The 24,866-nt window shown below is 42.0% G+C and overlaps 1 protein-coding gene across 1 annotated transcript in view; it reads right to left on the minus strand.

The window, feature by feature from the left end:
• tcerg1l (transcription elongation regulator 1 like) overlaps positions 1 to 24,866 on the minus strand; it is a 712,622-nt gene that overhangs the window by 122,712 nt on the left and 565,044 nt on the right. The window contains exon 7 of the mRNA XM_033033658.1: positions 19,038 to 19,192. Within this exon, the coding sequence (XP_032889549.1) occupies positions 19,038 to 19,192 (155 nt within the window). The remainder of the gene's footprint in view (positions 1 to 19,037; positions 19,193 to 24,866) is intronic.

Here is a 24,866-nt window from a genome sequence, read left to right on the forward strand (position 1 = left end):
TTTGTCCCTTCCTGTACACCGCCTCCATATGACACTTCCAGTTCAGCTCACTGTCAAGCTGCACCCCAAGGTACCTGTGGTTAGCGACCACCTCCACCTCAGTGCCCTTAATGGTGATTGGTGTTGCTTGAGTCCTCCTCCTCCCCCTCCTGAAGTCCACAACTATCTCCTTGTTTTTTTTGGTGTTAAGATGGAGGTTATTGTGTGCACTCCACTCCACAAAGTTACTTATTATGTCTCTATACTCCTCCAAGGCCAGCATTTTATTGTGCCATCTCTAAAACATCGGAAGAGAGTGTTCTAAAAATAACCTATCGTAATTACACATTATTAGAAACATAGAAACATAGAAAATAGGTGGAGGAGTAGGCCATTCAGCCCTTTGTGCCAGCACCGCCATTCACTATGATCATCCAGAATCAGTACCCAGTTCCTGCCTTCTCCCCATATCCCTTGATTCCGTTCACCCTAAGGGCTATATCTAACTCTCTCTTGAATACATCCAGTGAATTGGCCTCTGTAGTAGCAATTCCACAGATTCACAACCACTCTGGGTGAAAAAGTATTTCCTAATCTCAGTCCTAAATGTCCTACCCCTTATTCTTAAACTGTGACCCCTGGTTCTGGACTCCCCCAACATGGGGAACATTTTTCCTGCAGAATGTGCAAGCTGACTGGATGTAGGTGGAAAATGGACTAGACAAGCGAGGACAAGATACAAGCTGAGTATTTGGAAATAATGCGTTGGAAGGAACTGCAGATACTGCTTTAACCCGAAGATGGACACAAACAGCTGCAAACTATTGTTTTCATTTTCAAGATCTGAGCATTACTGGCAAGGCCAGCATTTCTTGTCAATTCCTAAATGCACTTCAAAACATAGAAACATAGAAATTAGGTGCAGGAGTAGGCCATTCGGCCCTTTGAGCCTGCACCGCCATTCAATATGATCATGGCTGATCATCCAACTCAGTATCCCGTACCTGACTTCTCTCCATACCCTCTGATCCCCTTAGCCACAAGGGCCACATCTAACTCCCTCTTAAATATAGCCAATGAACTGGCTTCGACTACCCTCTGTGGCAGGGAGTTCCAGAGATTCACCACTCTCTGTGTGAAAAAAGTTCTTCTCATCTCGGTTTTAAAGGATTTCCCCCTTATCCTTAAGCTGTGACCCCTTGTCCTGGACTTCCCCAACATCGGGAGCAATCTTCCTGCATCTAGCCTGTCCAACCCCTTAAGAATTTTGTAAGTTTCTATAAGATCCCCTCTCAATCTCCTAAATTCTAGAGAGTATAAACCAAGTCTATCCAGTCTTTCTTCATAAGACAGTCCTGAAATCCCAGGAATCAGTCTGGTGAACCTTCTCTGCACTCCCTCTATGGCAATAATGTCCTTCCTCAGATTTGGAGACCAAAACTGTACGCAATACTCCAGGTGTGGTCTCACCAAGACCCTGTACAACTGCAGTAGAACCTCCCTGCTCCTATACTCAAATCCTTTTGCTATGAAAGCTAACATACCATTCGCTTTCTTCACTGCCTGCTGCACCTGCATGCCCACTTTCAATGACTGGTGTACCATGACACCCAGGTCTCGCTGCATCTCCCCTTTTCCTAGTCGGCCACCATTTAGATAATAGTCTGCTTTCCTGTTTTTGCCACCAAAATGGAGAACCTCACATTTATCCACATTATACTGCATCTGCCAAACATTTGCCCACTCACCCAGCCTATCCAAGTCACCTTGCAGTCTCCTAGCATCCTCCTCACAGCTAACACTGCCCCCCAGCTTAGTGTCATCCGCAAACTTGGAGATATTGCCTTCAATTCCCTCATCCAGATCATTAATATATATTGTAAATAGCTGGGGTCCCAGCACTGAGCCTTGCGGTACCCCACTAGTCACTGCCTGCCATTGTGAAAAGGACCCGTTTACTCCTACTCTTTGCTTCCTGTTTGCCAGCCAGTTCTCTATCCACATCAATACTGAACCCCCAATGCCGTGTGCTTTAAGTTTGTAAACTAATCTCTTATGTGGGACCTTGTCGAAAGCCTTCTGGAAGTCCAGATTGTGGATGGAGATGATTTGAAACGTCACCCATTCTTTTTCTCCAGAGATGCTGCCTGCCCCGCTGAGTTACTCTAGCACTTTGTGCCTATCTTCTCTTCAGGATGATGGGTTTTACAGAAGTTAAGGAGGGACACCAGTAGAACATTCAAGTAGGCCTGAGAATTACATCACATATGAAAAGTGTTTTCCATTTGGTACACTGTAATCTGCATAAATATCCAAATATCCTTGGATATTACATAGAAACATAAAAAATAGGTGCAGGAGGAGGTCATTTAGCCCTTCGAGCCAGCCGCCACACATTGTGATCATGGCTGATCATCCACAATCAGTAACCCATGCCTGCCTTCTCCCCATATCCCTTGATTCCGCTAGCCCTGAGAGCTCTATCTCTCTTTTAAATTCATCCAGTGAATTGGCCTCTGCTGCCTTCTGTGGCAGAGAATTCCACAAATTCACAACTCTCTAGGTGAAAACGTTTTTTCTCATCTCAGTTTTAAATTGCCTCCCCTTTATTCTTAGACTGCGGCCCCTGATCCTGGACTTCCCCATCATTGGAAACATGTTTCCTGCATCCAGCTTGTCCAGTCCTTTCATAATTTTATACATTTCTATAAGATTCCCTCTCATCCTTCTAAATTCCAGTGAATACAAGCCCAGTCTTTCCAATCTTTCCTCATATGACAATCTCGCCATCCCAGGGATTAACCTCGTGAACCACTCAATAGCAAGGATGTCCTTCCTCAATTAGGAGACCAAAAATGCACACAATACTCCACATGTGGTCTCACCAGGGCCCTGTACAACTGCAGAAGGACCTCTACTCCTATACTCAAATCCTCTTGTTATGATGGCCAACATGCCATTAGCTTTCTTCACTGCCTGCTGTACCTGCATGTTTACTTTCAGTGACTGGTGTACAAGGACACCCAGGTCTTGTTGCACTTCCCTTTTTTCTAATCTGACACCATTGAGATAATAATCTGCCTCCTTGTTCTTGCCACCACAGTGGATAACCTCACATTTATCTACATTATGCTGCATCTGCCCACTTACTCAACCTGTCCAAATCACCCTGCAACCTCCTATCATCTTCACAGTTCAGACTGCCACCCAGCTTTGTGTCATCCTCAACTTTGCTAGTGTTACTTTTAATCCCATCATCTAAATCATTAATATATATTGTAAATAGTTGTGGCACCAGCACCGGGCCTTGTGGCACTCCACTCGTCACTGCCTGCCATTTTGATGGGGATCCGTTTATTCCTACTCTTTGTTTGCTGTCTGCCAACCAATTCTCTATCCATGTCAATACCCTACCCCCAATACCATGTGCTCTAATTTTGCCCACTAATCTACTGTGTGGGACATTATCAAAGGCTTTCTGAAAGTCCAGATACACTACATCCACTGGCTCTCCTTCATCCATTTTACTTGTCACATCCTCAAAAAATTCCAGAAGACTAGTTAGGCAGAATTTCCCTTTCATAAATCTATGCTGACTTGGACCAACCCTATTACTGCTCTCCAAATGCATCATTATTACTTCTGTAATTATTGACTCCAGCATCTTCCCCATCATCGATGTCAGGCTAACTGGTCTATAATTCCCCATTTTCTCTCTCGCTCCTTTCTTGAAAAGTGGGATAACATTAGCTATCCTCCAATCCACAGGAACTGATCCTGAATCTATTGAACATTGGAAAATGATCACCAATGCGTCCGCTATTTATAGAGCTACATCCCTGCAGTCCATCAGGCCCCGGGGATTTATCATCCTTCAGTCCCATTAGCCTACCCAATACTATTTCTCACCTAATGAACATTTATTTCAGTTTCTCAACCCCCTTAGATCCTCTGCCCTCCAGTACTCCTGGGAGATTGTTTGTGTCTTCCTTAGTGAAGACAGATCCAAAGTACCTGTTCAACTCTTCTGCCATTTCCTTGTTCCCCATAATAATGTCACTGAGTGCTGACTCCAAGTGCGGAGTGCTGACTCCAAGTTCCATGAATTTGGTGATGAGCTTGGATGGAATAACGATGTTAAAAGCAAAGCTGTAGTCAATGTATAGAAGTCTGATGTGGGTGTCTCTCTTAACCGGTTGTTGAGTGTGGGGCCAAGGAGATGGCATCAGCCATGGAAATGTTGTGGTAGTTGGCAAACTGCAGTGGGTCAAGGCTGCTTGGTCGGCTGGATTTGATGTGTTCCGTAACTAGCATCTCAAAGCACTTCATTAAGGCATGAGATCATGCTTTTCTTCGGCACCAGGATGATATGTTGTCTTATCCATGACTCCTGGAAATTTAATGTTCATATTTGCTCCAAATAGGGAAGGAGCAGAAGGGATGTTATTTAAACCTTGATGTTTAAACCATCAGAAACCCACTGAAGCCCAGAAGGAAGGTACACCTCACAAACTTCCCATCCACCTGTCCCAACAGCTCATTCTTGCCAAATCTTTGGGACAATCTGTGTTTCTGTATTGACCTCATTAACCATCTCAGAACTGCCTGAGAAGAAGAGAAGTAAGAGGGATGATAGAGAAGTGGCAAACCTGCCTGCCAGAATGCTGGTCCCCCGCCTGTTATTTTGTGGTATTCATACAACTCTCCAAAAATTCCAACAACAGCACTGCTGCTTGATAATAATGATCTCCCGAGGGAGGCAAAAACAGAAATGAGATTCTCTTTTGGCTAATGGTGCAAGGAAAATTTCTGAACAAGTGTTCTGTGATCCTTAAGTGAAATTGAGCACAGCTCCAGGAGGTTATTAACCAACAGTATCAATTCAGCAGTTGAACATGTAATAGATTTTGAACAAAAATGTCTGTTCGCAAGAATAAAGAAATGCACCACTCCCCACACAGGAACAGAGATTGCCCTTGAAAATATGCCGCACATTATATCTACAAATGAAGTACAGTTCCTTTCTGGAGGGAAAACGGTGCTATCCAGATTATGTGAACAGGAATGAGAAAGCTGCAGATTTCACCTTCAACGGATCTCCATCTGTTTCACAAGATTGTTATCTATTATTTGCTGCAAATTTTCTACGGAGGGTCATTTGGCTCGCATTCTGAAAACAATAGACGTACGAATGGTGTAATGGATGTTAATGCTACTTTAATTAACAGGGGCACAATCTCTTAAATCTTCTTCCATCAATGGTTGATGAGAAAAGGAACAACATTTACTCTGGTCAGCATCATTCTTTATCCCCTTCATGCTCTCCGTAGCCATTCACGCAGTTGGAATTGTTTCACTTTTTCATCATCCCTCTTACTTCCCTTCATCTTAGGCAGTTCTTTAGGATTGAGGACAACTTGCTTCCACTCTGGTTTTGGGAGGTTCGCAGATGGTTAATGAGGCCAATATGGAAACATAGATTGTCCCGCAGATGTGGGAAGACTGAGCTGATGGGACAGGTGGGTGGGAGGTGTACCTTCCTTCTGGGCTTCAGTGGGTTCCTGATGGTTTAAACCTGAAGGTTTAAATAACATCCCTTCTGCTCCCTCCCTATTTGGAGCGGATACGAGCCATAAATTCCCAGGAGTCATGGATTAGACAAATCCCAGCGCCGAGGAAAAGCAAGCTCTCATGCCTTAATGATTCTGTCCAGTGGCCTTGACATCCACCATCATGAAGTGCTTTGGGATGTTAGTGACGGAATGCATCAAATCCAGCCGACCAAGCAACCTTGACCCACTGCAGTTTGCCAACCGCCACAACATTGCCATGGCTGATGCCATCTCCTTGGCCCCACACTCATTCCTGGAACAGCTGGTTAAGAGAGACACCTACATCAGACTTCTATTCATAGACTACAGCTTTGCGTTGAACATCATTATTCCATCCAAGATCATCTTCAAATTCCTGGAACTTGGAGTCAGCACTCATCTCTGCAATGGATCTTCGACTTCCTGAGCAACAAACCACAATCATTGAAGATGGGGGACAAATCATCCTCTATGATAATCCTCAATACTGGTGCTCTGACCAGGATGTGTTCTCAGCCCCCTTCTCTACTTCTTATACACCACGAATGTGCAGCTAAGTTCCATTCCAATTCAATCTACGAATTCGCAGATGACCCCACCATTCTGGGCCTGATATCAAATTATGAAGAGTCTGAGTGCAGGAAGGAGATCGGGAAACCTCGTGACCAGGTGTCGAGACAATAGTTATTCTCTCAATGTCGGCGAGATAAAGGAGATAGTGATCAACTTCAGAAGCAAAGTGGTACACATACATTGACAGCTCCAAAATTGAAATGTTTGAAATCTTTAAGTTCCTCGGAGTAATTATCACCAGCAACTTGTCCTGGAGCAGCCATATCGAAGCAATGGCCAAGAAAGCACTTCAACTCCTCTACTTCCTTGGAAGGCTAAGGAAGTTTGTCATGTCTCCAACAACTCTGACTAATTTCTACAGATGCACCGGAGAAAGCATTTTATGGGGATGCATCACAGCATGGTTTGGGAACAGCTTCATCCAAGACCGCAAGAAATTGCAGTGAATTATGGATGCTGCCCAGACCATCACACAAATCAATGACCTTCCATTGATTCCATTTATGCTTCATGCTGCCTTGACAAGGCCACTGGCATAATCAAAGATGATTCTCAACCCAGTCACTCCCTCTTCTCCCCTCTGCCATCAGGCAAGAGGTACAAAAGTGCGAAAGCGCACACCCTCAGATTCAGGGACTGTTCCTTCCCAGCTGTTATCCGGTAACTGAATCATCCTATCAACAACTAGAGAGCGGTCCCGAGCTACTATCTACCTCACTGGAGACCCCCGGACAATCTTTAATCGGACATTACTGGACTTTATCTTACATAAATGTTAATCCCTTCATCATGTATCTGTGCACTGTAGATGGCTCAATTGTAATCATGTATAGTCTTTCTGCTGACTGGTTAGCATGCAACAAAAGCTTTTCTCTGTACCTGGGTACACGTGACGATAAACTAAACTAAAATAGAGCAGGGATAGGCTCTTTGGTCCACAGTGTTTTACAGGCCATGATGCCAATATAAATTGCACGTCTGCCTGCATGAGGTTTATATGCTTCCATTCGCTTCTTGTTCGTATGTCTGTCTACATGTCTCTTAAACGTTACTCTTGTATCTGCTTCCAACACTTCCTCTGTCAGCGCATTCACAGCATCTACTATTTTCTGTTTCAATAACTCGTCTCATAAGTCTCCTTTCAACTTCAGACTAAAGATAGACACAAAAAGCTGGAGTAAAGGGCCTGACCCACAGATGATTTTACTATGCCGCAACTGTCATAGTAGGTCGCCGTAAAACTAGCGACTGGACCCCCCTATGACAATGTCTATGACAAGCTGCAACAACCTACCACCTACGTCAAGCTACGGCAAGCTACCGACAACCGGCAACCCATTATGCCCCTTTCCCACTTAGGAAACATGAACGGAAACCTCTGGAGACTTTGCGCCCCACCCAAGGTTTCCGTGCAGTTCCTGGAGGTTCCCGGAGGTTTTTGTCAGTCTCCCTATCTGCTTCCACTACCTGCAACCTCCAGCAACCTCCGGGAACCGCACGGAAACCTTGGGTGGGGCGCAAAGTCTCCAGAGGTTTCCGTTCAGGTTTCCTAAGTGGGACAGGGGCATTAGGATGTCTACCTACGACCACACCTACGACAACCTACGTCCACACAGGCGACAATGTACGACAACCGAAGTCAACCTACGTCCACTCGTGTAAAGTTATGACAAGCAACGACCCTGTTGACGACAACTGAAGACCACTGAAGACAATTCAGTCGCCAGTACCTGTCGCCGGTTGACGTAGGTTGGGGTCGAGACTCTTCTGTAGACTAGTCAGGTTTACAACATTGCAGAATATTAATTTCTCCATCTCATTTGCTGCTGGTATAAGAATCATCAGCAAAGCTAACCAATCAACCATATAAACCTTGATCAGAAGGTCACAGATGCCTTGTTCAAATACTGGGATACACAAATGAATTATGATGAACAATTATTCCTGAATGCAAGTCTGAGTACTTCCCCGATGTTGTTTCCCCTAATCAATGGTTCAAGGGATTAATTGTTTTTTTGTTTTTCTGAGTTTTGATATCAGAGTAGCATTCAGATTTACTTTCAGCAACGTTAATCAAAAGAAAGCAGGGAAATTCTGCAGCATTCCTCACATTTTAGACCATCATGGAATTGCATGGTAATGCATGTCTGACAAGAAAAAATAACCAGGATCAATGCCACTTTAAGGATCTGCAGAAGTAGATGAAATACTTTAAGTAAGTAGCCTAAAAAAGACTGCCCAATATATAGTGTTACACTTTTACCATTGGTTCAAGTCAGGCTCTCTCATAAATCTACATCCTTTTTGCTTACAGTTTATACCTACACGATCCCACAATTGAGTAGGACATGTATTCTGGTTACAATTAACATCCAAACCTTTCTTCGTACACAACTTACCACTAATCTACATTTATGCTATTCTGATAACAAATTCTATTTGGAGGAACAGCACTCATATTTTGCTTGGGCAGCTTACAACCCAGCGGTATGATTTTGATTTCTGTAACTTCAAGCAACCTTTGAATCCCTTCTCTCTCCGTCCCACCCCAACCCTAGTCGTTGTACAAGTTTCACTGTGATCCTGTACAAGTTTCCTTGTCTGTATAACACGTGCTCACCTCACCCACAGCTAACAACCGGACGTCTCATTTATCATCGTCACTTTTTGTCAAATCTCACATTCATTTGTTCTATACCTCTCTATATCACTGTCTATATCTCTCGTTTCCATTTCCCCTGACTCTCCGTCTGAAGAAAGGTCTCGATCCGAAACGTCACCTATTCCTTTTCTCCAGAGATGCTGCTTGATCTGCTGAGATACTCCAGCTTTTTGTGTCATATCTTTGGTTTAAACCAGCATTGCACTTCCTTCCAACCTATTTCTATACCTTTCAGCTTGCAGCATGGGTCAATGTGCACTGTCTGTCGATCCCATTTGAGCATTTGTGAAATCTGCAATTTCAAAGAAATGTTGCGTAATGTTTGATGGACACCCAAGGGACATCACCCAAGGGGCTGCCTGAGATAGACACAACATGCTGGAGTAACTCAACGGATGAGGCAACATCTTTGGAGAGAAGGAATGGGTGACGCCTCGGGTCGTCAGACAAAAGAAGGGTCTCGACCCGAAACGTCGCCCATTCCTTTTCTCCAGAGATGCTGCCTCACCTGCTGAGTTACTCCAGCATTTTGTCTACTTTCGATTTAAACCAGCAACTGCAGTTCTTTCTTACACACGGGCTGTCAGAGATGTTCATTTTGTAAAGTGTTGCTATAAGAGCAGCAATATCTAGATGTCAGTCAGTTTATTTTGACGTAAACTTTTCTGTCAAGGTTGAATCTAATCAGTTGAATATTCCAATAAAATACGCCAAGTGCAGATCTAAATGTTTCAAATGGTTGCCTCCTTCTGTTGATGTCATTGGGTTGGTTAACCATCTTCTATCCCTTCCAGGGGCACTTGGGCTTCATATGTAAGAAATTTGCAATGTTTTGGTCTCCCTCATCTACCTCTGCTCGGGTCTTCAGTTACCATTTGATGGCACTTTTATTATTATTTTCATTGTCTTTCCCCTTTATTGTTAGTTGTAGAATTAGGTGCTCTAATGATTTTGCTATTTTGTTTGATGCCTGAGACTGGCTAATTATTTTCAGTCTCAGAGCACTATTAAATACAATGCCAAGTTTCTAAGTGTGATATAAGATACAAACATGTCATCAACTGCAGCATTTAGCATGGTACATAGTAAATTAGAGCCTAATAAAATCAGTATCTCATCCCATTTTGTGCTGACTGGACATTTTATGGGAGAGTGCTTTACAGAGGCTTTGTTGCTGATATTTTATGAAATAAATGTTTATTTGTGAGGGAGCAATCTGGTGGGACACCTCGGAATAGTGAGGTATTTTTGTGAGCTCCACTTTTAAATTAGCATAACCCTGGGAGCGCAATTAACCTTTCAACCTAGCCACACAATCATTCACTGAGATATTTGCTATTTCAATCCATGGAAGTTAAAGCTCCAGTTGCATGGCAAGATGATGTATCCTTATAAAGACATTTTTGTTTTCATATCAAATCATGATACATCAAACACTCATTATTACAGACCGGGGCTGAGGTGGATTGGTATGTGTTATTGTCGATTGTCTGCTATAATCGAATACATTGTATGTGGTTGAAACCAAGAAGTGCAGATAATAGCTAATACACAAAAGGAGCCAAAGTGCTCAGCAGGTCAGGCAGCATCTCTGGAGAAAAGGAATATGTGATGTTTTAGGTTGAGACCCTTCTTCAGTCTGAGTCAGAGGAAATGGAAATGAAAGATATAGACGGTGATATAGAACAAATGATTAAAAGATTTGCAAAAAAGTACCGATGATAAAGGAAACAGTCCATTGTTAGCTGTGGGCTGGTTGAAAACGAGTACAGACGATCAGTGGAGAACATGGATATGTGATGTCGATACCCTGCTCTGACTGATTCAGTCTGTTGAGTTATTCCCTCACTTTGTGTCGTTTCATCTTAAAACCAGGTGCTGATGCCACTGGACTGCACCAGTGAGCCTTCCTTCATCAACTGCCGCCATACGGGTGACATGGCCATTGTTGCGGCTCACGTTGTAGCCCATGGGGGCAGCACTTTCTTCAGGCCACTGCCAACGACACTGTGGGGCTCCCTCCCCTCCCACCTGCTGGTGCTAGCAGGGTGGAGCATGTCCAGTGTAGAAGGGGGAGATAGTGGAAAAGGAGGGGGGAGGTAGAGAGGTAGAGAGGGGAGAGGCCAACTGGGGAGAGCGACTGGAGAAGGAAAAGACATCTGCCATCGAGGGTGGAGTGGACAAAGCAACGGGCCGACAGGAAGAAACAGTAGCAGGTGGGAGGGGAGGGAGCCCCATCTCTGAGGAATGCGCTATCCCACAGAGACTACAGCATAGCCACAACAACACTTATGTCACCTGAATATGAAGAAGGACTCGCTAGGGCATCTTGAAAATCCAGGTTGGCATCAGAAGCTGGGGTGCTAAGCAGTCTGGCGACGGTGCTAGCTGGGTGTGGCATCAGCACGTCCGTCCACTATAACCAATATCCTTTATAAAGGGTGTAGGAAAAAACTGCAGATGCTGGTATAAATCAAAGGTAGACACAAAAGAGAAGGAATTCCATCTCTCCAGAGATGCTGGCTGTCCCGCTGAGTTATTCCAGCATTTTATGTCTACCTTCGATTTAAACCAGCATCTGCAGTTCTTTCCTCCACATTTTGTCTGCTCCACTGCAAAATCCCCTCAAAGTATGTCTACCTTGAAGAAATTCTCCTCCTCTCTCCGATGAGAGTTCAGCAACATCCTCTCTCACTGCTCCCCCTCTGTGTTTTCTCCTTCCCTCCTGTATAAAGGGTCCGTTAACATGAGGGTTTACTGTACATGATATTTTTTTCAAGTAAATTAGTACCAGTTCTCACAGTTATGCAAGGCCATGATCGGGTATTAATTGAATTTTCCTTACTATGCTTTAAGTTGTCAAGAAAATCGTTCAGATTTAAATCCAGAGCAAAAATGTAAAATAGATCAGGCTTTTATTCCTTAAATTAATTGTTAATTTAAACTCTCATATAAGCACACATTCAATCATTCCAAATACCAAATTAAACACTATATTAAAAAGCTTGACATGATTGTACCAAAATGAAAGCAACTATATCTGCAAAATTTGATGTTATTCACTAATGAAATTATTTTGTTGCTTTTCATTCTGGTTAATCAAAATCTCATATTAGAGCTTTGCATGGTGTAAAGAAGTCACAAAGGGCATAGATAAAATTAATTAAAACTATCTTTTCATCAAAAACTAAAGGGCATACATTTCAGGAGAGAGGGGAAAGATGTAAAAAGGACCTGAGAGGCAACTGCTTCACATGGAGCGCGCTATTGGAGAAAGTGGTTGAGAGACGTATAATTACAGTTTAATAGACATCTGGACAGGTACATGAGAGGAAAGATTTAGCGTGATTTGAGCCTAACACAGGCTAGTGCAGCTGTGCATCGTGGATGAGTTAGACAATAGACAATAGGTGCAGGAGTAGGCCATTTGACCCGTTGAGCCAGCACCGCCATTCAATGTGATCATGGCTGATCATCCCCAATCAGTACCCCGTTCCTGCCTTCTCCCCAAATCCGCTGACTCCGAGCCCTATCTAGTTCTCTCTTGAAAATATCCAGAGAACTGGCTATCACTGAGGCAGAGAACTGGCCACCACTGAGGCAGATAATTCCACAGACTCACAACTCTCTGTGACAAAATGTGTTTCCTCATCTCCGTTCTAAATGGCTTACCCCTTATTATGGGATGCAAGCAGAAGCCTCCACGTGGCGCATCCTGGGCAATGCTGATGACAGAAACTGTACCACAGTGACTGACTGAAGTAGCCAATTCTGCAACCACCGACCGTCAACCGTCACTGACTGACCGCAAAGACATGATATGGAAGATGGCCGGACACGAGGAAGAAGACCCCTTATTATTAAACTGTGGCCCCTGGTTCTGGACTCCCCCAACATCGGGAACATGTTTCCTGCCTCTAGCGTGTCCAAACCCTTAATAATCTTGTATGTATATAACTAAAAGTCTCATCTTGACCACTTCCTGTCTGCGCTGTATTTTGATTTCAGAAAAAACGCTACCCTATATCGCTATGATTTTAGGCCATCTTACTCACAGTCCTCCGCCGCTGAGGCAGCCTCGAGGATTTTTCCGATCGATGAAAAATAAAAAAAGTTATGAGTGTTTAAAAAATCTTTCTGGAGAGATGAAATTCCTTCTCTTTTGAGATGCTGCCTGACCGGCTGAGTTACTCCAGCATTTTGTGTCTACCTTCGAATTACACCAGCATCTGCAGTTCTGCGGCTTGAAACTGCAATGGAAATGGAAATGGAAATGAAATGAAAATGAAGTGAGTTGTTTGGCCTGCCCTGTGCTTGAAATTGAAATGGAAATGGAAATGAAATGAGTTGTTCTCATAGCATCCACCTCACAGTTCACCCTGCCACCCAGCTTTGTGTCATCTACAAATTTGCTAATGTTACTTTAGATTAGAGGGCCTATTTCTGTGCTATATTACTCTATGAGTTTCTGAATATAAAAACACAACGTTGGAAACAGTTACTTATACATAGAGAATATGCAGTTTATTGCAAAAATAAATTGTGACACTGCAATGAATTCTCAGCTGACAGGATTAAAATAAATTGTTATAAAGTGTAGCACCTTAGAATAAATAATGTTCTTGGAAACATTTCTGCACTTCAGTGATTCATGGGTTTTTCTGAAGGCATTCTCTGATAGTTTGGACTTCTAGCAGAAGTTCCCTGTTATTTACCTGCTTCAGAAAGCATGTACAGAAACATTTCCAAAAGCACTCTCGTTGTTCTGCTTGGTGAAATAACCAAGTCAAAATAACCAAGTCTGCCAGTGTGTAATATCCCAATAACTATTTAAAAGCGAATGCATGCAAGTGTGAAGGGAACAATTACTGATACAATTTCATGATTTGCTAACTTTCTAACATCTCACAAATTATTCTGTTTTTAGGACGTTAACTTTTTAAGGAGCATCTTTTAAGTGATGTTGACCAACTGTGCACCTAAAACCTAGGGCATTGCCTACCATGATATAAAATGCACATCGAAAAGTGCACTTGTATTATTTCTTTGTGCACAGCCAGGCGATACCCATTTATAGAAGGAATCCAAGGACTGGTAGGCATGGACTTGCTCTGTTGCTAATGTTCCTGTGGTTTAAAATTCTGGAACAATATCTCTATTACAAATGTAACATTTTGCAGATGCTGGAAATCTGAAAGTAGAAATTTAAATTGGAAACACTCAATGGTCAGGCATCACTTTCTGTGATGGAAAACTCCCAGCTTCAATAGTTTAGATTGATGATGTTGAGCCCAAACTTTTTGCCAGATCTTCTATGAAATCAGAGCACATATTAAACACCAACTGTACTCATCCATCTAACCAGCTGGTAGAAATGTGAGACCGACACAAAAAGCTGGAGTAACTCAGTGGGTCAGACAACATCTCTGGAGAAAAGGAATAGGTGACGTTTCGGGTCCAGACCATTTTTCAGGCTTCAGTTCCATGACTTCTAAGTATATGCAGGAGAGTTTCATATTCTTCATTTCTTTGATGATAGTCCTATCTGTCAATTATGATCAAAGAAATAGCAGTTCAAATTCCACTAATGTGAAAGAACAATATCACAAAGTTTCTATGGAATGCCAAATATACATTTGTAAGCTGCCTGGTTTAGCATTTCAGTGACTGAAGATGCGACATGTTGATTCTAATCATCACACATGGTCAATTTACTTTATACTGCCCAACTATTACTGAGACTGACGACATTAATCTCTGACATACTGCATTAACAAAATCTGTATAAATAATACATCTTTGTACATTGAAGGACGGGAAGCAATTTACAATGCAACTTTCTTCCAGTACTGGCAGAACATGGGAATCTGAGTAAAATCAATTACTCTTCCTTTGAACTAGATAACGCACAAAAAAGACTGCTGCCTGGGTGATATATTCCAGTTAAAATAAATCAGTACAAATTTGAGACAGTATAACTGCTTTGTCTTCCTAACAGATTACAGAATATATTGGACATGTTGGCATGGAACTGGTTATTATTGTAGCATGATTGAAGTTTATTTGTCGTGGATCTAACGCTGCCGCAAGTAAGAATGTAATTGGTGTAACAGAGATATATGACAATAAAACAGTCTTGACTCTTGAAAGTTCCTCTCTTGGATTCTGCAAAGCAAACATTCAAAACATTGTTCACCTGAACCTTAACCTGAACTCTGTGCGTTTTCTCCGAGATCTTCGCTTTCCTCCCACACTCTAAAGACGTACAGGTTTGTACGTAGAGACATAGGTAAATTGGCTTGGTATAATTGTAAATTATCCCTGGAGTGTGTAGGATAATGTTAAAGTGTGGGGATCGCTGGTTGGTGCAGACTCAGTTGGCCGATGGGCCTGCCCCCGCACTGTCTCTCTAAGCTGAACTAAACTAAAAATTGCCCGTGCTGAAATATCTGGGATGCAATATGATATCCCAGGGATATCATAATAGGGTTCCATTGATTATGTGGGTTCTTCAGGGGGTATGAGTTCTAATTCAGCCCAATGTCTAATTGTTCTACTGTCCAGCAGTGTTTGTGCATATTTGGGAAAGCTCCACAAATGAATTGTGAATGAATAATTGTCTCACATTGCCTCTATTTAAAGTAGGCAATGAGGTGATACATTCCATAGAATGCCTCTTGTGGATTAAATGCACATTTATAACACTTGCAACTATGTTCTAAACTCAACAAATAATTCATTTTTAAATCCGTTCTTTCCAAATTGTGAAATTAGTTTTGTTATATGATCCAAACATGCAGTTTATTTTTTAATCCCACAGGCCAGTGTGGATTGCTGATTACAACAGTAAAATTTTCATATTTCTTACACACATAAAGTAAATTTGCTAAAGAAAATTGTGGGCTTACTGCATGCATTTTCTTCCTCAGTTCTCTGTTACATTAATTCATATACATAGTGTATAACACATGTCTGGGTGCCACATCTAGTGGTTTTCGTTCATTCATCTATGGCCAATGGACTGTGTAGGTAAGTCATATAGCAGGAACAAATCTTTAAGGAACATGCAAGAACCGATTTGTTGTAAGTTAAAGAAGACCTGCCTGAGCAAGACTCACAGCGGGTAAACCTGTGCTGGCTCCAATTTCTGTTTCTATATTCCTAGTGCGAAGAATCAGACTTGACCAAAGTCTGCATACGGTTAATAGATTAAGAAATAGCTCAATAACATGAATGTTGCCCTTTGGTTCAGCACCAGAAGCACTGGGATGTATGTGTTATGTACGACAATGATTTGTCTTAGACAGTAGGATTTTAGATACTTTGAAGGAATAAATGGGAACATTCATACCAATAATATAATAATTTGACACAATCCTGACTGAAGTAGTGGCTTGACCCGAAACCTCACCTATTCCTTTTCTCTAGCGATGCTGTCAGACCCGCTGAGTTACTCCAGCCTTTTGTGTCTATCTTCAGTTCAAACCAGCACCTGCAGTTCCTTCCTACACCTAGTTACAATGCATGATGGAGACAGTACCTGAAATTGGACAATGCAATGTTCATGACTCAGGGTTGAAGATGACCCAGGCAGAATATAATGTGCTGTTCCTCTAGCTTGGCTTCACACTGGGAGTGGAGGATGCCGAGGACAGATAGGTTGGTGTGGGAGCGAGAAGAGTATTTAAAATGGATGACAACTGGGAGATCCAAATGGCAACAGAGGATAGAGTGCGTGCCCATCAGAGCAGTCACTTGGACTGTGTTTGGGCTCATTGATGTAGATAAGGCCACGATGACTGCATCAAATGCAAAAGATACAAAGTTGGGGAGGTTCAGGTGAATCTACATTTCACCTGGAATTTTTTTTAGGTTCCTGGATGGTGATGATAGAGGAGGGTTAGGGATGGGTATTTAATGTCCTATTATTGCAGGGAATAGGGTTGGGGGACAGGGGACATGGGACGGGGGGGGGGGGGGGGGGGGGGACGGGGACGGGGGTGGAGGGTGGGGGGTGATGAACAGGGAGTCCTTTAGAGAGTGATTTTCTACAAAGACCACTCTCCAAATGACTCCCTAGTTGGTGGTGGGTGGGGAGGGGGAGATGTAACTGGTAGTGGGATCATTCTGTAGCTGGTCAAAATGTCGATGAGTGATATAGCCTGGATGCAGAGGCTGGTGGGGGAGCAGGGAGCAGAAGTGCAAGATATGGGGGAGATACAGGTGTTGTAGTGATACAAGTGATACATTGAGGGCGTGGTCATTCTTATCTACCCTGGTCCTCTTACATACCTCATTTTCCCTACCTTACCCCCCAGCCCCCTATCACCCTGACCCCCCCCCCCCCTCCCCAGCACACTGTCCTCCCACTGATTTTCTCTCCTTCCTCTTGTTCACCCCTCCCCTCTCTCTTTTGTTCCCATTTGTCACCAACCCTCCTCATACAGTTTACTTTCATTTCCTATTGCATTCCAGAATTTGCAGCCTTGCGTTCTCCAATTGTCACCACCCAGTCCCTGTTTTCAACTTCAACTTCCCCATCTGGCTGTTCCCAAACCAATCTTTCCTCACCTGTACTCACCTATCACTTGCTTCTTCAACTCTACTCTTTCAGACCAGATGAAGTCTCAACTTGAGATATTGACTGTCCATTCCCTCCACAGATGCTGCCTGATGTGCTGAATTCCTGCAGTAACTCCATGCATCAGCAGTCCATTGTGAACTGTGCATGTTGAGACAACTAGAATCATTGAACGAATTACTTCACTTTTTGTATTTTCTAATTCAGTTATCCCATGGCCTTAAAGCAAAATATCTCGATAAGGCAACCACATATCTCAAGAAAACAAATTTCCCTTCAGCAAGAATGTTATTGAGGCATCAGGGAAAAAAAACATTAGCTGTGTACCTCTATGTTTAAATGAACAATTGACACTAATGCTGAATTTAATTTAGACATAGAGACACTGCTTCACTTGCAGTCTAAGAGTTATATATCATACAGATGTTTGTGCATATAGTAACATAATATATTTTCCAGGCTCCTCTAAGATAATCTATCATTGCTAAGTCAGGATAACTTGTCAGGCTTGATTCAACTACCATAAGGAATACAAAAATAGATGTGAATTGCAAAGCAATATAAACTTTCACGCCCCATCCCTGTATGTGACAATAATGTCATAACCACTTCTTTGGTTTCTAATCTAGGGTCTGATAGGGATGGTAATACGACCGCAGGTTTCATTGCTAGAATCTGTTTCCTTTGGTATACAAAAAAAAGAACTACATCCCAGGCCAGTGGCCCATCTCTTTGACTTGTAAATCAATGAGGTTGCATGTAATTCCCCTTCTGCCCCACTAGCAACATTGATTTGCACTGAGTGTTGGCTGCTTTCACAAATATGTCTACATCTTGCCCAACAGGCACAGTTTAACGAGGGACAAAGACTCGCGTTCCATCAAAAAGGGTAAGTTTGTTAAAACGAATTTTCTGAACATGGAATGCAAGTAGAAACTGTCCTCTACACTGTGGCGCAGTGGTAGAGTTGCTGCCTTACAGCGCTTGCAGCGGCGGAGACCCGGGTTTGGCCCCCGACTACGGGTACTGTTTGTACGGAGTTTGTACGTTCTCCCCGAGACTGCATGGGTTTTCTCAAAGATCTTTGGTTTCCTCCCACACTCCACACTCCAGGTTTCTAGGTTAATTGTAAATTGTCCCTAGTGTGTGTAGGTTAGTGTTAATATGCGAGGATCACTGGTCGGTGTAGTCTCGGTGGGCCAAAGGGCCTGTATCTCTAAACTAAACTACTAAACAACAATCCTCTGCCTACCCAACAAAAACACCATAATTACACTCACCCCGAATCTCTCCATTTGACTCTTTGCCCCAATTGCTGGCATTCTCTGATTCAGCTTGCCCTTGTCTGATTCGGGACTAAACTGGGTGTTTCAGTCAACAATGCAAGAGCCCTGTCTATGTGGCCATATCTCTGGTGAGTGTCCAAGGGAAGTCTTTAGGTATCCAAAACTTGTTGGACCATGATAATAAGGCTAGAGGCTCAGAGAGAGTGTGCTATCAGTTTGATCACTTATGTTTATGGACTCTCCATGGGCACCCATTTTGTTCTAATAAACCATTTTATTGCCCATTTCGGATGACTGGCAAAAAAAATCTCCCAGTTACCAACCTTCTCCAAATAAATCATTGCACTTATTTTGTCGATACTTACATGTGGCCAATTCTATTTTGCGCTTATGAGGAGGGTCTTGAATAATTGTGCTGATGTCACCTCGGCCTTCAAGTTCCACTGGCTTATCCCACACTGACAGTTGTATTGAGGGGTTGAAGAAAAATACACGGTCATCTCCAGTCCAGACAACACACCTGCACATACAAGAGATTACATTGATAAATCATGGATAGACACAATGCTGAAGGTATCTTGGTTTTAATTATATTGACTGCTTCCAGAATGGTAGTCTAGTTTAATTTAGAGATACAGTGCGGAAACAGGCCCTTCGGTCCACAGAGTCCACACCGACCAACGATCCCCACACATTAACACTACCCTACACACACTAGGGACAATTTTACATTTTATACCAAGCCAATTAACCGACAAACCTGTACGTTTTTGGAGTGTGGGAGGAAACCGAAGATCTTGTAGAAAACCCACGCAGGGCATGGGGAGAACGTACGAACTCTGTACAGACAAACACCCATAGTCAGGATCGAACCCGGGTTGTTGGTGCTGTAATGCAGTAGCTCAACCGCTACACCACTTTGCTGCTGTAGTGGTAAATGTTTAACATTTTAAGGACAATTTATTCAAGGTGATTTTGCAAAAATGTAAATTTCTGAACTGGATTTATGTACCTTTAGAATAATGATTCTACTCTCATCAACAGGACGATACAGAATCATAAAAAACGCACCACTTCGAGAAGTGGATTTAAAAAAAGCATATTTAATAACATGGAAATTAATTCTATTTATAATTGAGTTCAACTCCGTAATGCTGTTTACTAGTTTAATGCACACATAATATTTATGTGAACATTTTGCTTTGTCGCGGGTTTTAACAGCTGCCACAGCGAACTGGTGTAACTGAAAGCAATTGTGGTGTCAGAACATGTTATATTTCTTTCTGTATTTCCCTGCTTCAAAGAAGGTTGGAATTTCTCTTAGATCTTTATATATCACCCTCCACTCAAGGTTGTAGGTATGAACACACAACCAGAGAGTCATAGAGTAATACAGCACAGAAAACGGCTAACCAATGCCCCATCCAAGCTAGTCCCGATTCCCCATGCCTGGCTCATATCTCTTTAAACCTTTCCTATCCATGTACCTGTTCAAATGTATTTTAAATATTTTAATTGTGTCTGCCTCAACTACTTCATCTGATAATTTGTTCTATATATCCACAATCCTCTGTGTGAAAAAGTTGCACCTCAGGTTCCTAATAAATCGTTCCCCTCTCATCTGAAACCCATATCCTCTAATTCGTCATTGCCCTACTCTGGGAAAGAGACTCTGTCCATTCACCCTATCTATTCCCTTCATGATATTATACATCTCTATAACATCACCCTCGTCCTCGCTTATCCAATGTCTCCATATAGCTTAGGCCACATCCTCACAAATCTTCTCTGCATTCTTTCCGGCTTAATGGCATCTTTCCTATAGCAGGGTGACCAAAAATGAACACAATACTCCAAGTGTGGCCTTACTAAGGTTTACAGATCAGATAATGTGCTCTTAAGACTAAACAATACCAACTTTAGTCCACATTACGTATCATCTATTCATATCCTATACTATTTCTCAATCCACTCCACTGTGCTGAAGCACGGCTGATGAGGAATGTGGTGTGGATAGTGGGGTGTAGAGCAGAAGGCAAATAGAGCCATGACCAGACAGGAGTGGATCACAGGAACCTTTTGAAACAAAATGCCAAAGGCAAATCATTCCTTGGCAGCATTGAGGTTCTTTACTGTCTTCTGGTTTAGACTGCTCAATACATCTTACAAATTGGGATAATGTAACTTGGTGCCCTAGGGTGGTCACTAGTGTAACTGTATAAAAGAATCGAATGTATATAGAACATAAATAGGAAAGAGTGAATCGCCTAGTGCTATGTGTGCAATATAAATAGCACAGGCTAGATTCCACTACAACTTGGTGGAAAAAATGATGTTGTCAGTACAGTGCAGATAGAACAGTGCAGTCTTGGTTAAAACTTAAGGGCCTGTCCCACCTGGGCGTCATGTGCGCGTCATTTATGCAACATAATTTACGTGTCACGACGCACGACCGCGCGGGTCATGACACGCACGTGATGCGCGCATGCCGTGCATTCCGCGCACCTGGCGTGCATTACGCGCACATGGCGTGCATTACGCGTGCATGGTGCGTGGTGACGTAGGCAGTGATGCCCAGTCGCGCGCAGCGCCCCAGGATTTTTGGATTCATAAAATCTTCGTGTACCACCTGTGTGAAATTGATAATAGTTAATAGCAGTGATGTTAAAAATAGGAGGAATACTAGAGAATAGGTTGGCAACAATAGTTACAACTTAAGGAACTTAGATAATGAGATGCAGTAACAGAAAAGATTTGTGTAGGAAGGAACTACAGATGCTGGTTTAAACTGAAGATCGACACAAAATAGTCAGCAGGATAGGCAGCATCTCTGGAGAGAAGGAATGGATGACGTTCCGGGTCGAGACCCTTCTACAGACCGACAAAATGTCTGAAGAAGGGTCTTGACCCAAAAAGTCATTTGTAAGATTACGTGATGAGGTTCATAGAAGAGATCAGGTCAGACAGGGGGATGTGTGGTGAAAATTGCAAAGCATTGGATGAGCCAACTAATTGTGTCGAGGCAAAAGAAGGAAAGAGAAGACGAGTTGAGACAATGTCAGTAACTATGTGGCAGGTGTATTTTGAGTATAATCTATTCCATATGTCCCTCATATTTATTAGTTTAGATCAGAACTGAAGTAAAATTTATTTTTCTGATTTTAGTCCATCATAGGTGGACTAAAATCAGAAAAATAAATTCTCACAAGACAGGTTCATGGTCTGATATCCTGCTATTGTAAGAATGTTTGGCAAGTGCAGTAGAGAGCATACCCCATGGTCAGAACTCATCTATTAAGGCAAATTCCTTGTATGTGAATACTTGGCCAAGAAACTTATTCATTCATTCATTCATTCATTCATTCATTCATTCAACAATTCATTCATTCATTCATTCATTCATTCATTCATTCATTCATTCATTCATTCATTCAATCATTCATTCATTCATTCATTCATTATGTAAAACTCAACATCTACTCTTTCACTTTGTCCAATGACTCAAACAGCCCGAGCGCCTCAAGTAACAATTCACTTGCAATCTAGCATATTGTACGCGATGCTGAAATTGTAGTTTCCTCCATAGTGGAGCAATCAAGTACATACAAGGAAATGCATTACAGAGGGCCTCCATTCAATCTGCAGGGGCATTCCTGGTTTCCTGTTGATTGTCACTTTAAGTTTCCATCTCACTTCCATTCAGAATACAGTCTCCTGCTCTGTTACAACAAGGGCCAACACAGGCTGGGGGATCATCATTTCACCTTCTGTGGGGCACATTGCAGCCTTCTGGACCCAATATCAAATTCTATAACTTCTGGCAGCTTACTCTCTCTGATCATATCAGATCTGGCCACTTTTGCTGAAGAGCATTAATCTCTAATACCAACTCAGTTATTTGCTATGAGCACACCAGCCCCACGTTTTGCAGCTTTGAGATTCCATTGTTTGCATTCTCTCTATCTCTCTCTCTCCCTCTCTCCCCCAATCCCTTTCCCTAACTGTCATCATTTTGTAACATGTTTCTTTGTTCAGGATCTCCCTGTAACCTCTCTTATTTACCTTTCAATGGATTTGTAGCTGATGTCATCCTAGCCTTACCAAATACCCTCACCTAAACCCTCTCTGCAACTTAAAACAAACTGTTTTTCTTTTTCCAGTTCTGGCCTGAAATGTAGATCAGACACGGATGCTGTCTGATCTGCTAAGTGTTTTCAGCATTTTCTAGTTTTCGTTCATATTAGAGAAAATTAACATTGCTGATAATGCATTCAAAATCTGCCAATAACCCAGCAGGTGGACTGGATTGTAATGGAGAGAGAGGACTGCTCCCCTTGTAATATAGGAGCGATTCTCCTCTCACCAATGAATCTGAATAACACAAATTACAATAAAAATCCAATTATACATAGCACAGTTAGAACTTGGAAACAAATAAAACAGAATCTAAAATTAAGAAATCTATCTCTTTTATCGCCAATAGTCAATAATTCATCGTTTAAACCCTCTAGTATAGATAAATCAATTACACAATGGGAAAGAATAGGAATCAAAACGCTCGGACACTTGTATGAATTTGGAAAATTACTATCATTCCAACAATTACAGCTGAAATATAATTTGAGAAATAATCAATATTTTAAATATTTTCAAATATGTGACTATCTGAAAAAATATACAAAAGACTATCATAATATGCCTCCAGACTTACTGGATGAAGCAATGAAGATAAAGGCCGAATCAGCAAACTTAATATCATACTTATATAACATTATTTTAAATATAGAAATACCTACAACTGACGGTATTAGAAGAGACTGGGAACAAGAACTAGCTATAAAAATGTCAAAAGAGAGCTGGGATAAACACTCACTATATGTGCATAAATGCTCGATTAACATAAGACATACTCAAAACATTACATAGACTCTACTATTCAAAAACCAAAATAAATAAACTTTTCCCTAACGTCTCACCCATGTGTGATAAATGCCAGTCTCAAGAAGCTACCAGAGCGCACTCATTTGTGTTTTGTATAAAAATCCAAAAATTCTGGACCTAAATCTTTGAAATCTTCACAAAATTATTTAAAATAAAACTGATACCAAAAGCAGAATGGATTATCTTTGGAATAATGAAGGTAGCCCTGAACTAAACGTGTTCCAAATGAATTAATTTAATTACGGGCTAATAATGGGAAAAAAGCTTATACTCAAATTCTGGAAAAACGCTCCTATACCAACAATAACAATGTGGATTTCAAATATGTTCGAAACATTACACCTGGAAGATATGAGACTCCTCCTCGCAGGCAAAGCAGACCACTTCCAAAAGACGTGGTCTGCATTTATGGATTTACTCCAAGTATAAGGTGCAACAGTAATGGTGCCAGGATCTGGTAACGGGGGGTGAAAAATATGGTTGGTATATCCCTTTTTGCGTAGTTTTTATGATAGAGCGATTGTTTCTCTTTCTTTCTTTCTTTTCTAGAGTCTATTTCTTAACTTTCTTCTCTAACTGTCTTTCTAATGGGCCTTTCTTTTCCCAACACTTTCTCGCACTATCACAACTCTTTCTCACTTTCCTTACTTCCTTTATTTCTATCTTTCTTAAAGCTCAAAAAATGAAGGGGTACAACAAATGTAATAAGATATATGTGGTGTGTATTACTGTAACTTATTGTACCTCTAATAAATAAATTAAAAAAAAATCCAAAAACAAATCTGCCAATAAAAATAGGCGAAGTAACGCAAACTTCACAAATGCAGAACATGAGTGAAAAAAATAAGTGTTGTAATGGGATTGAAAGGAAATATTGTATTTTCATTGCACTGAAGCAGAATGATAAAGCATTTCCGATAGTGACCATGAGATACTAATGGGCCTGTCCCACAGGCGATTTTTTAGGCGACTGCTGGAGACTATGCAGTCGCCACATGGTCGTCACATGTTCGCAGATGGTTGCCGAGGAGTCGCCTTCATGGACGTGAGGAGTTCCCACATTCTGAGAACTAGTCGCGGCCTCATTATGGTCGCCGCAAGTCTTTCAACATGTTGAAAATTTTGCGGTGACTAGACTGAAGCCACCATGGAAAGTAACGAGAATTCTCGTGCCGTAGGTGGGTCGCCAGGTGGTCCTAGTCGGTTGCCAGGAGGTCGAAGGTTCTCGTAGGTTGTAGCCGGTGCTGACCGGT

The sequence above is a fragment of the Amblyraja radiata genome, chromosome 15 (genome assembly GCF_010909765.2).
Source record: "Amblyraja radiata isolate CabotCenter1 chromosome 15, sAmbRad1.1.pri, whole genome shotgun sequence".
Lineage (NCBI taxonomy): Eukaryota > Metazoa > Chordata > Chondrichthyes > Rajiformes > Rajidae > Amblyraja > Amblyraja radiata.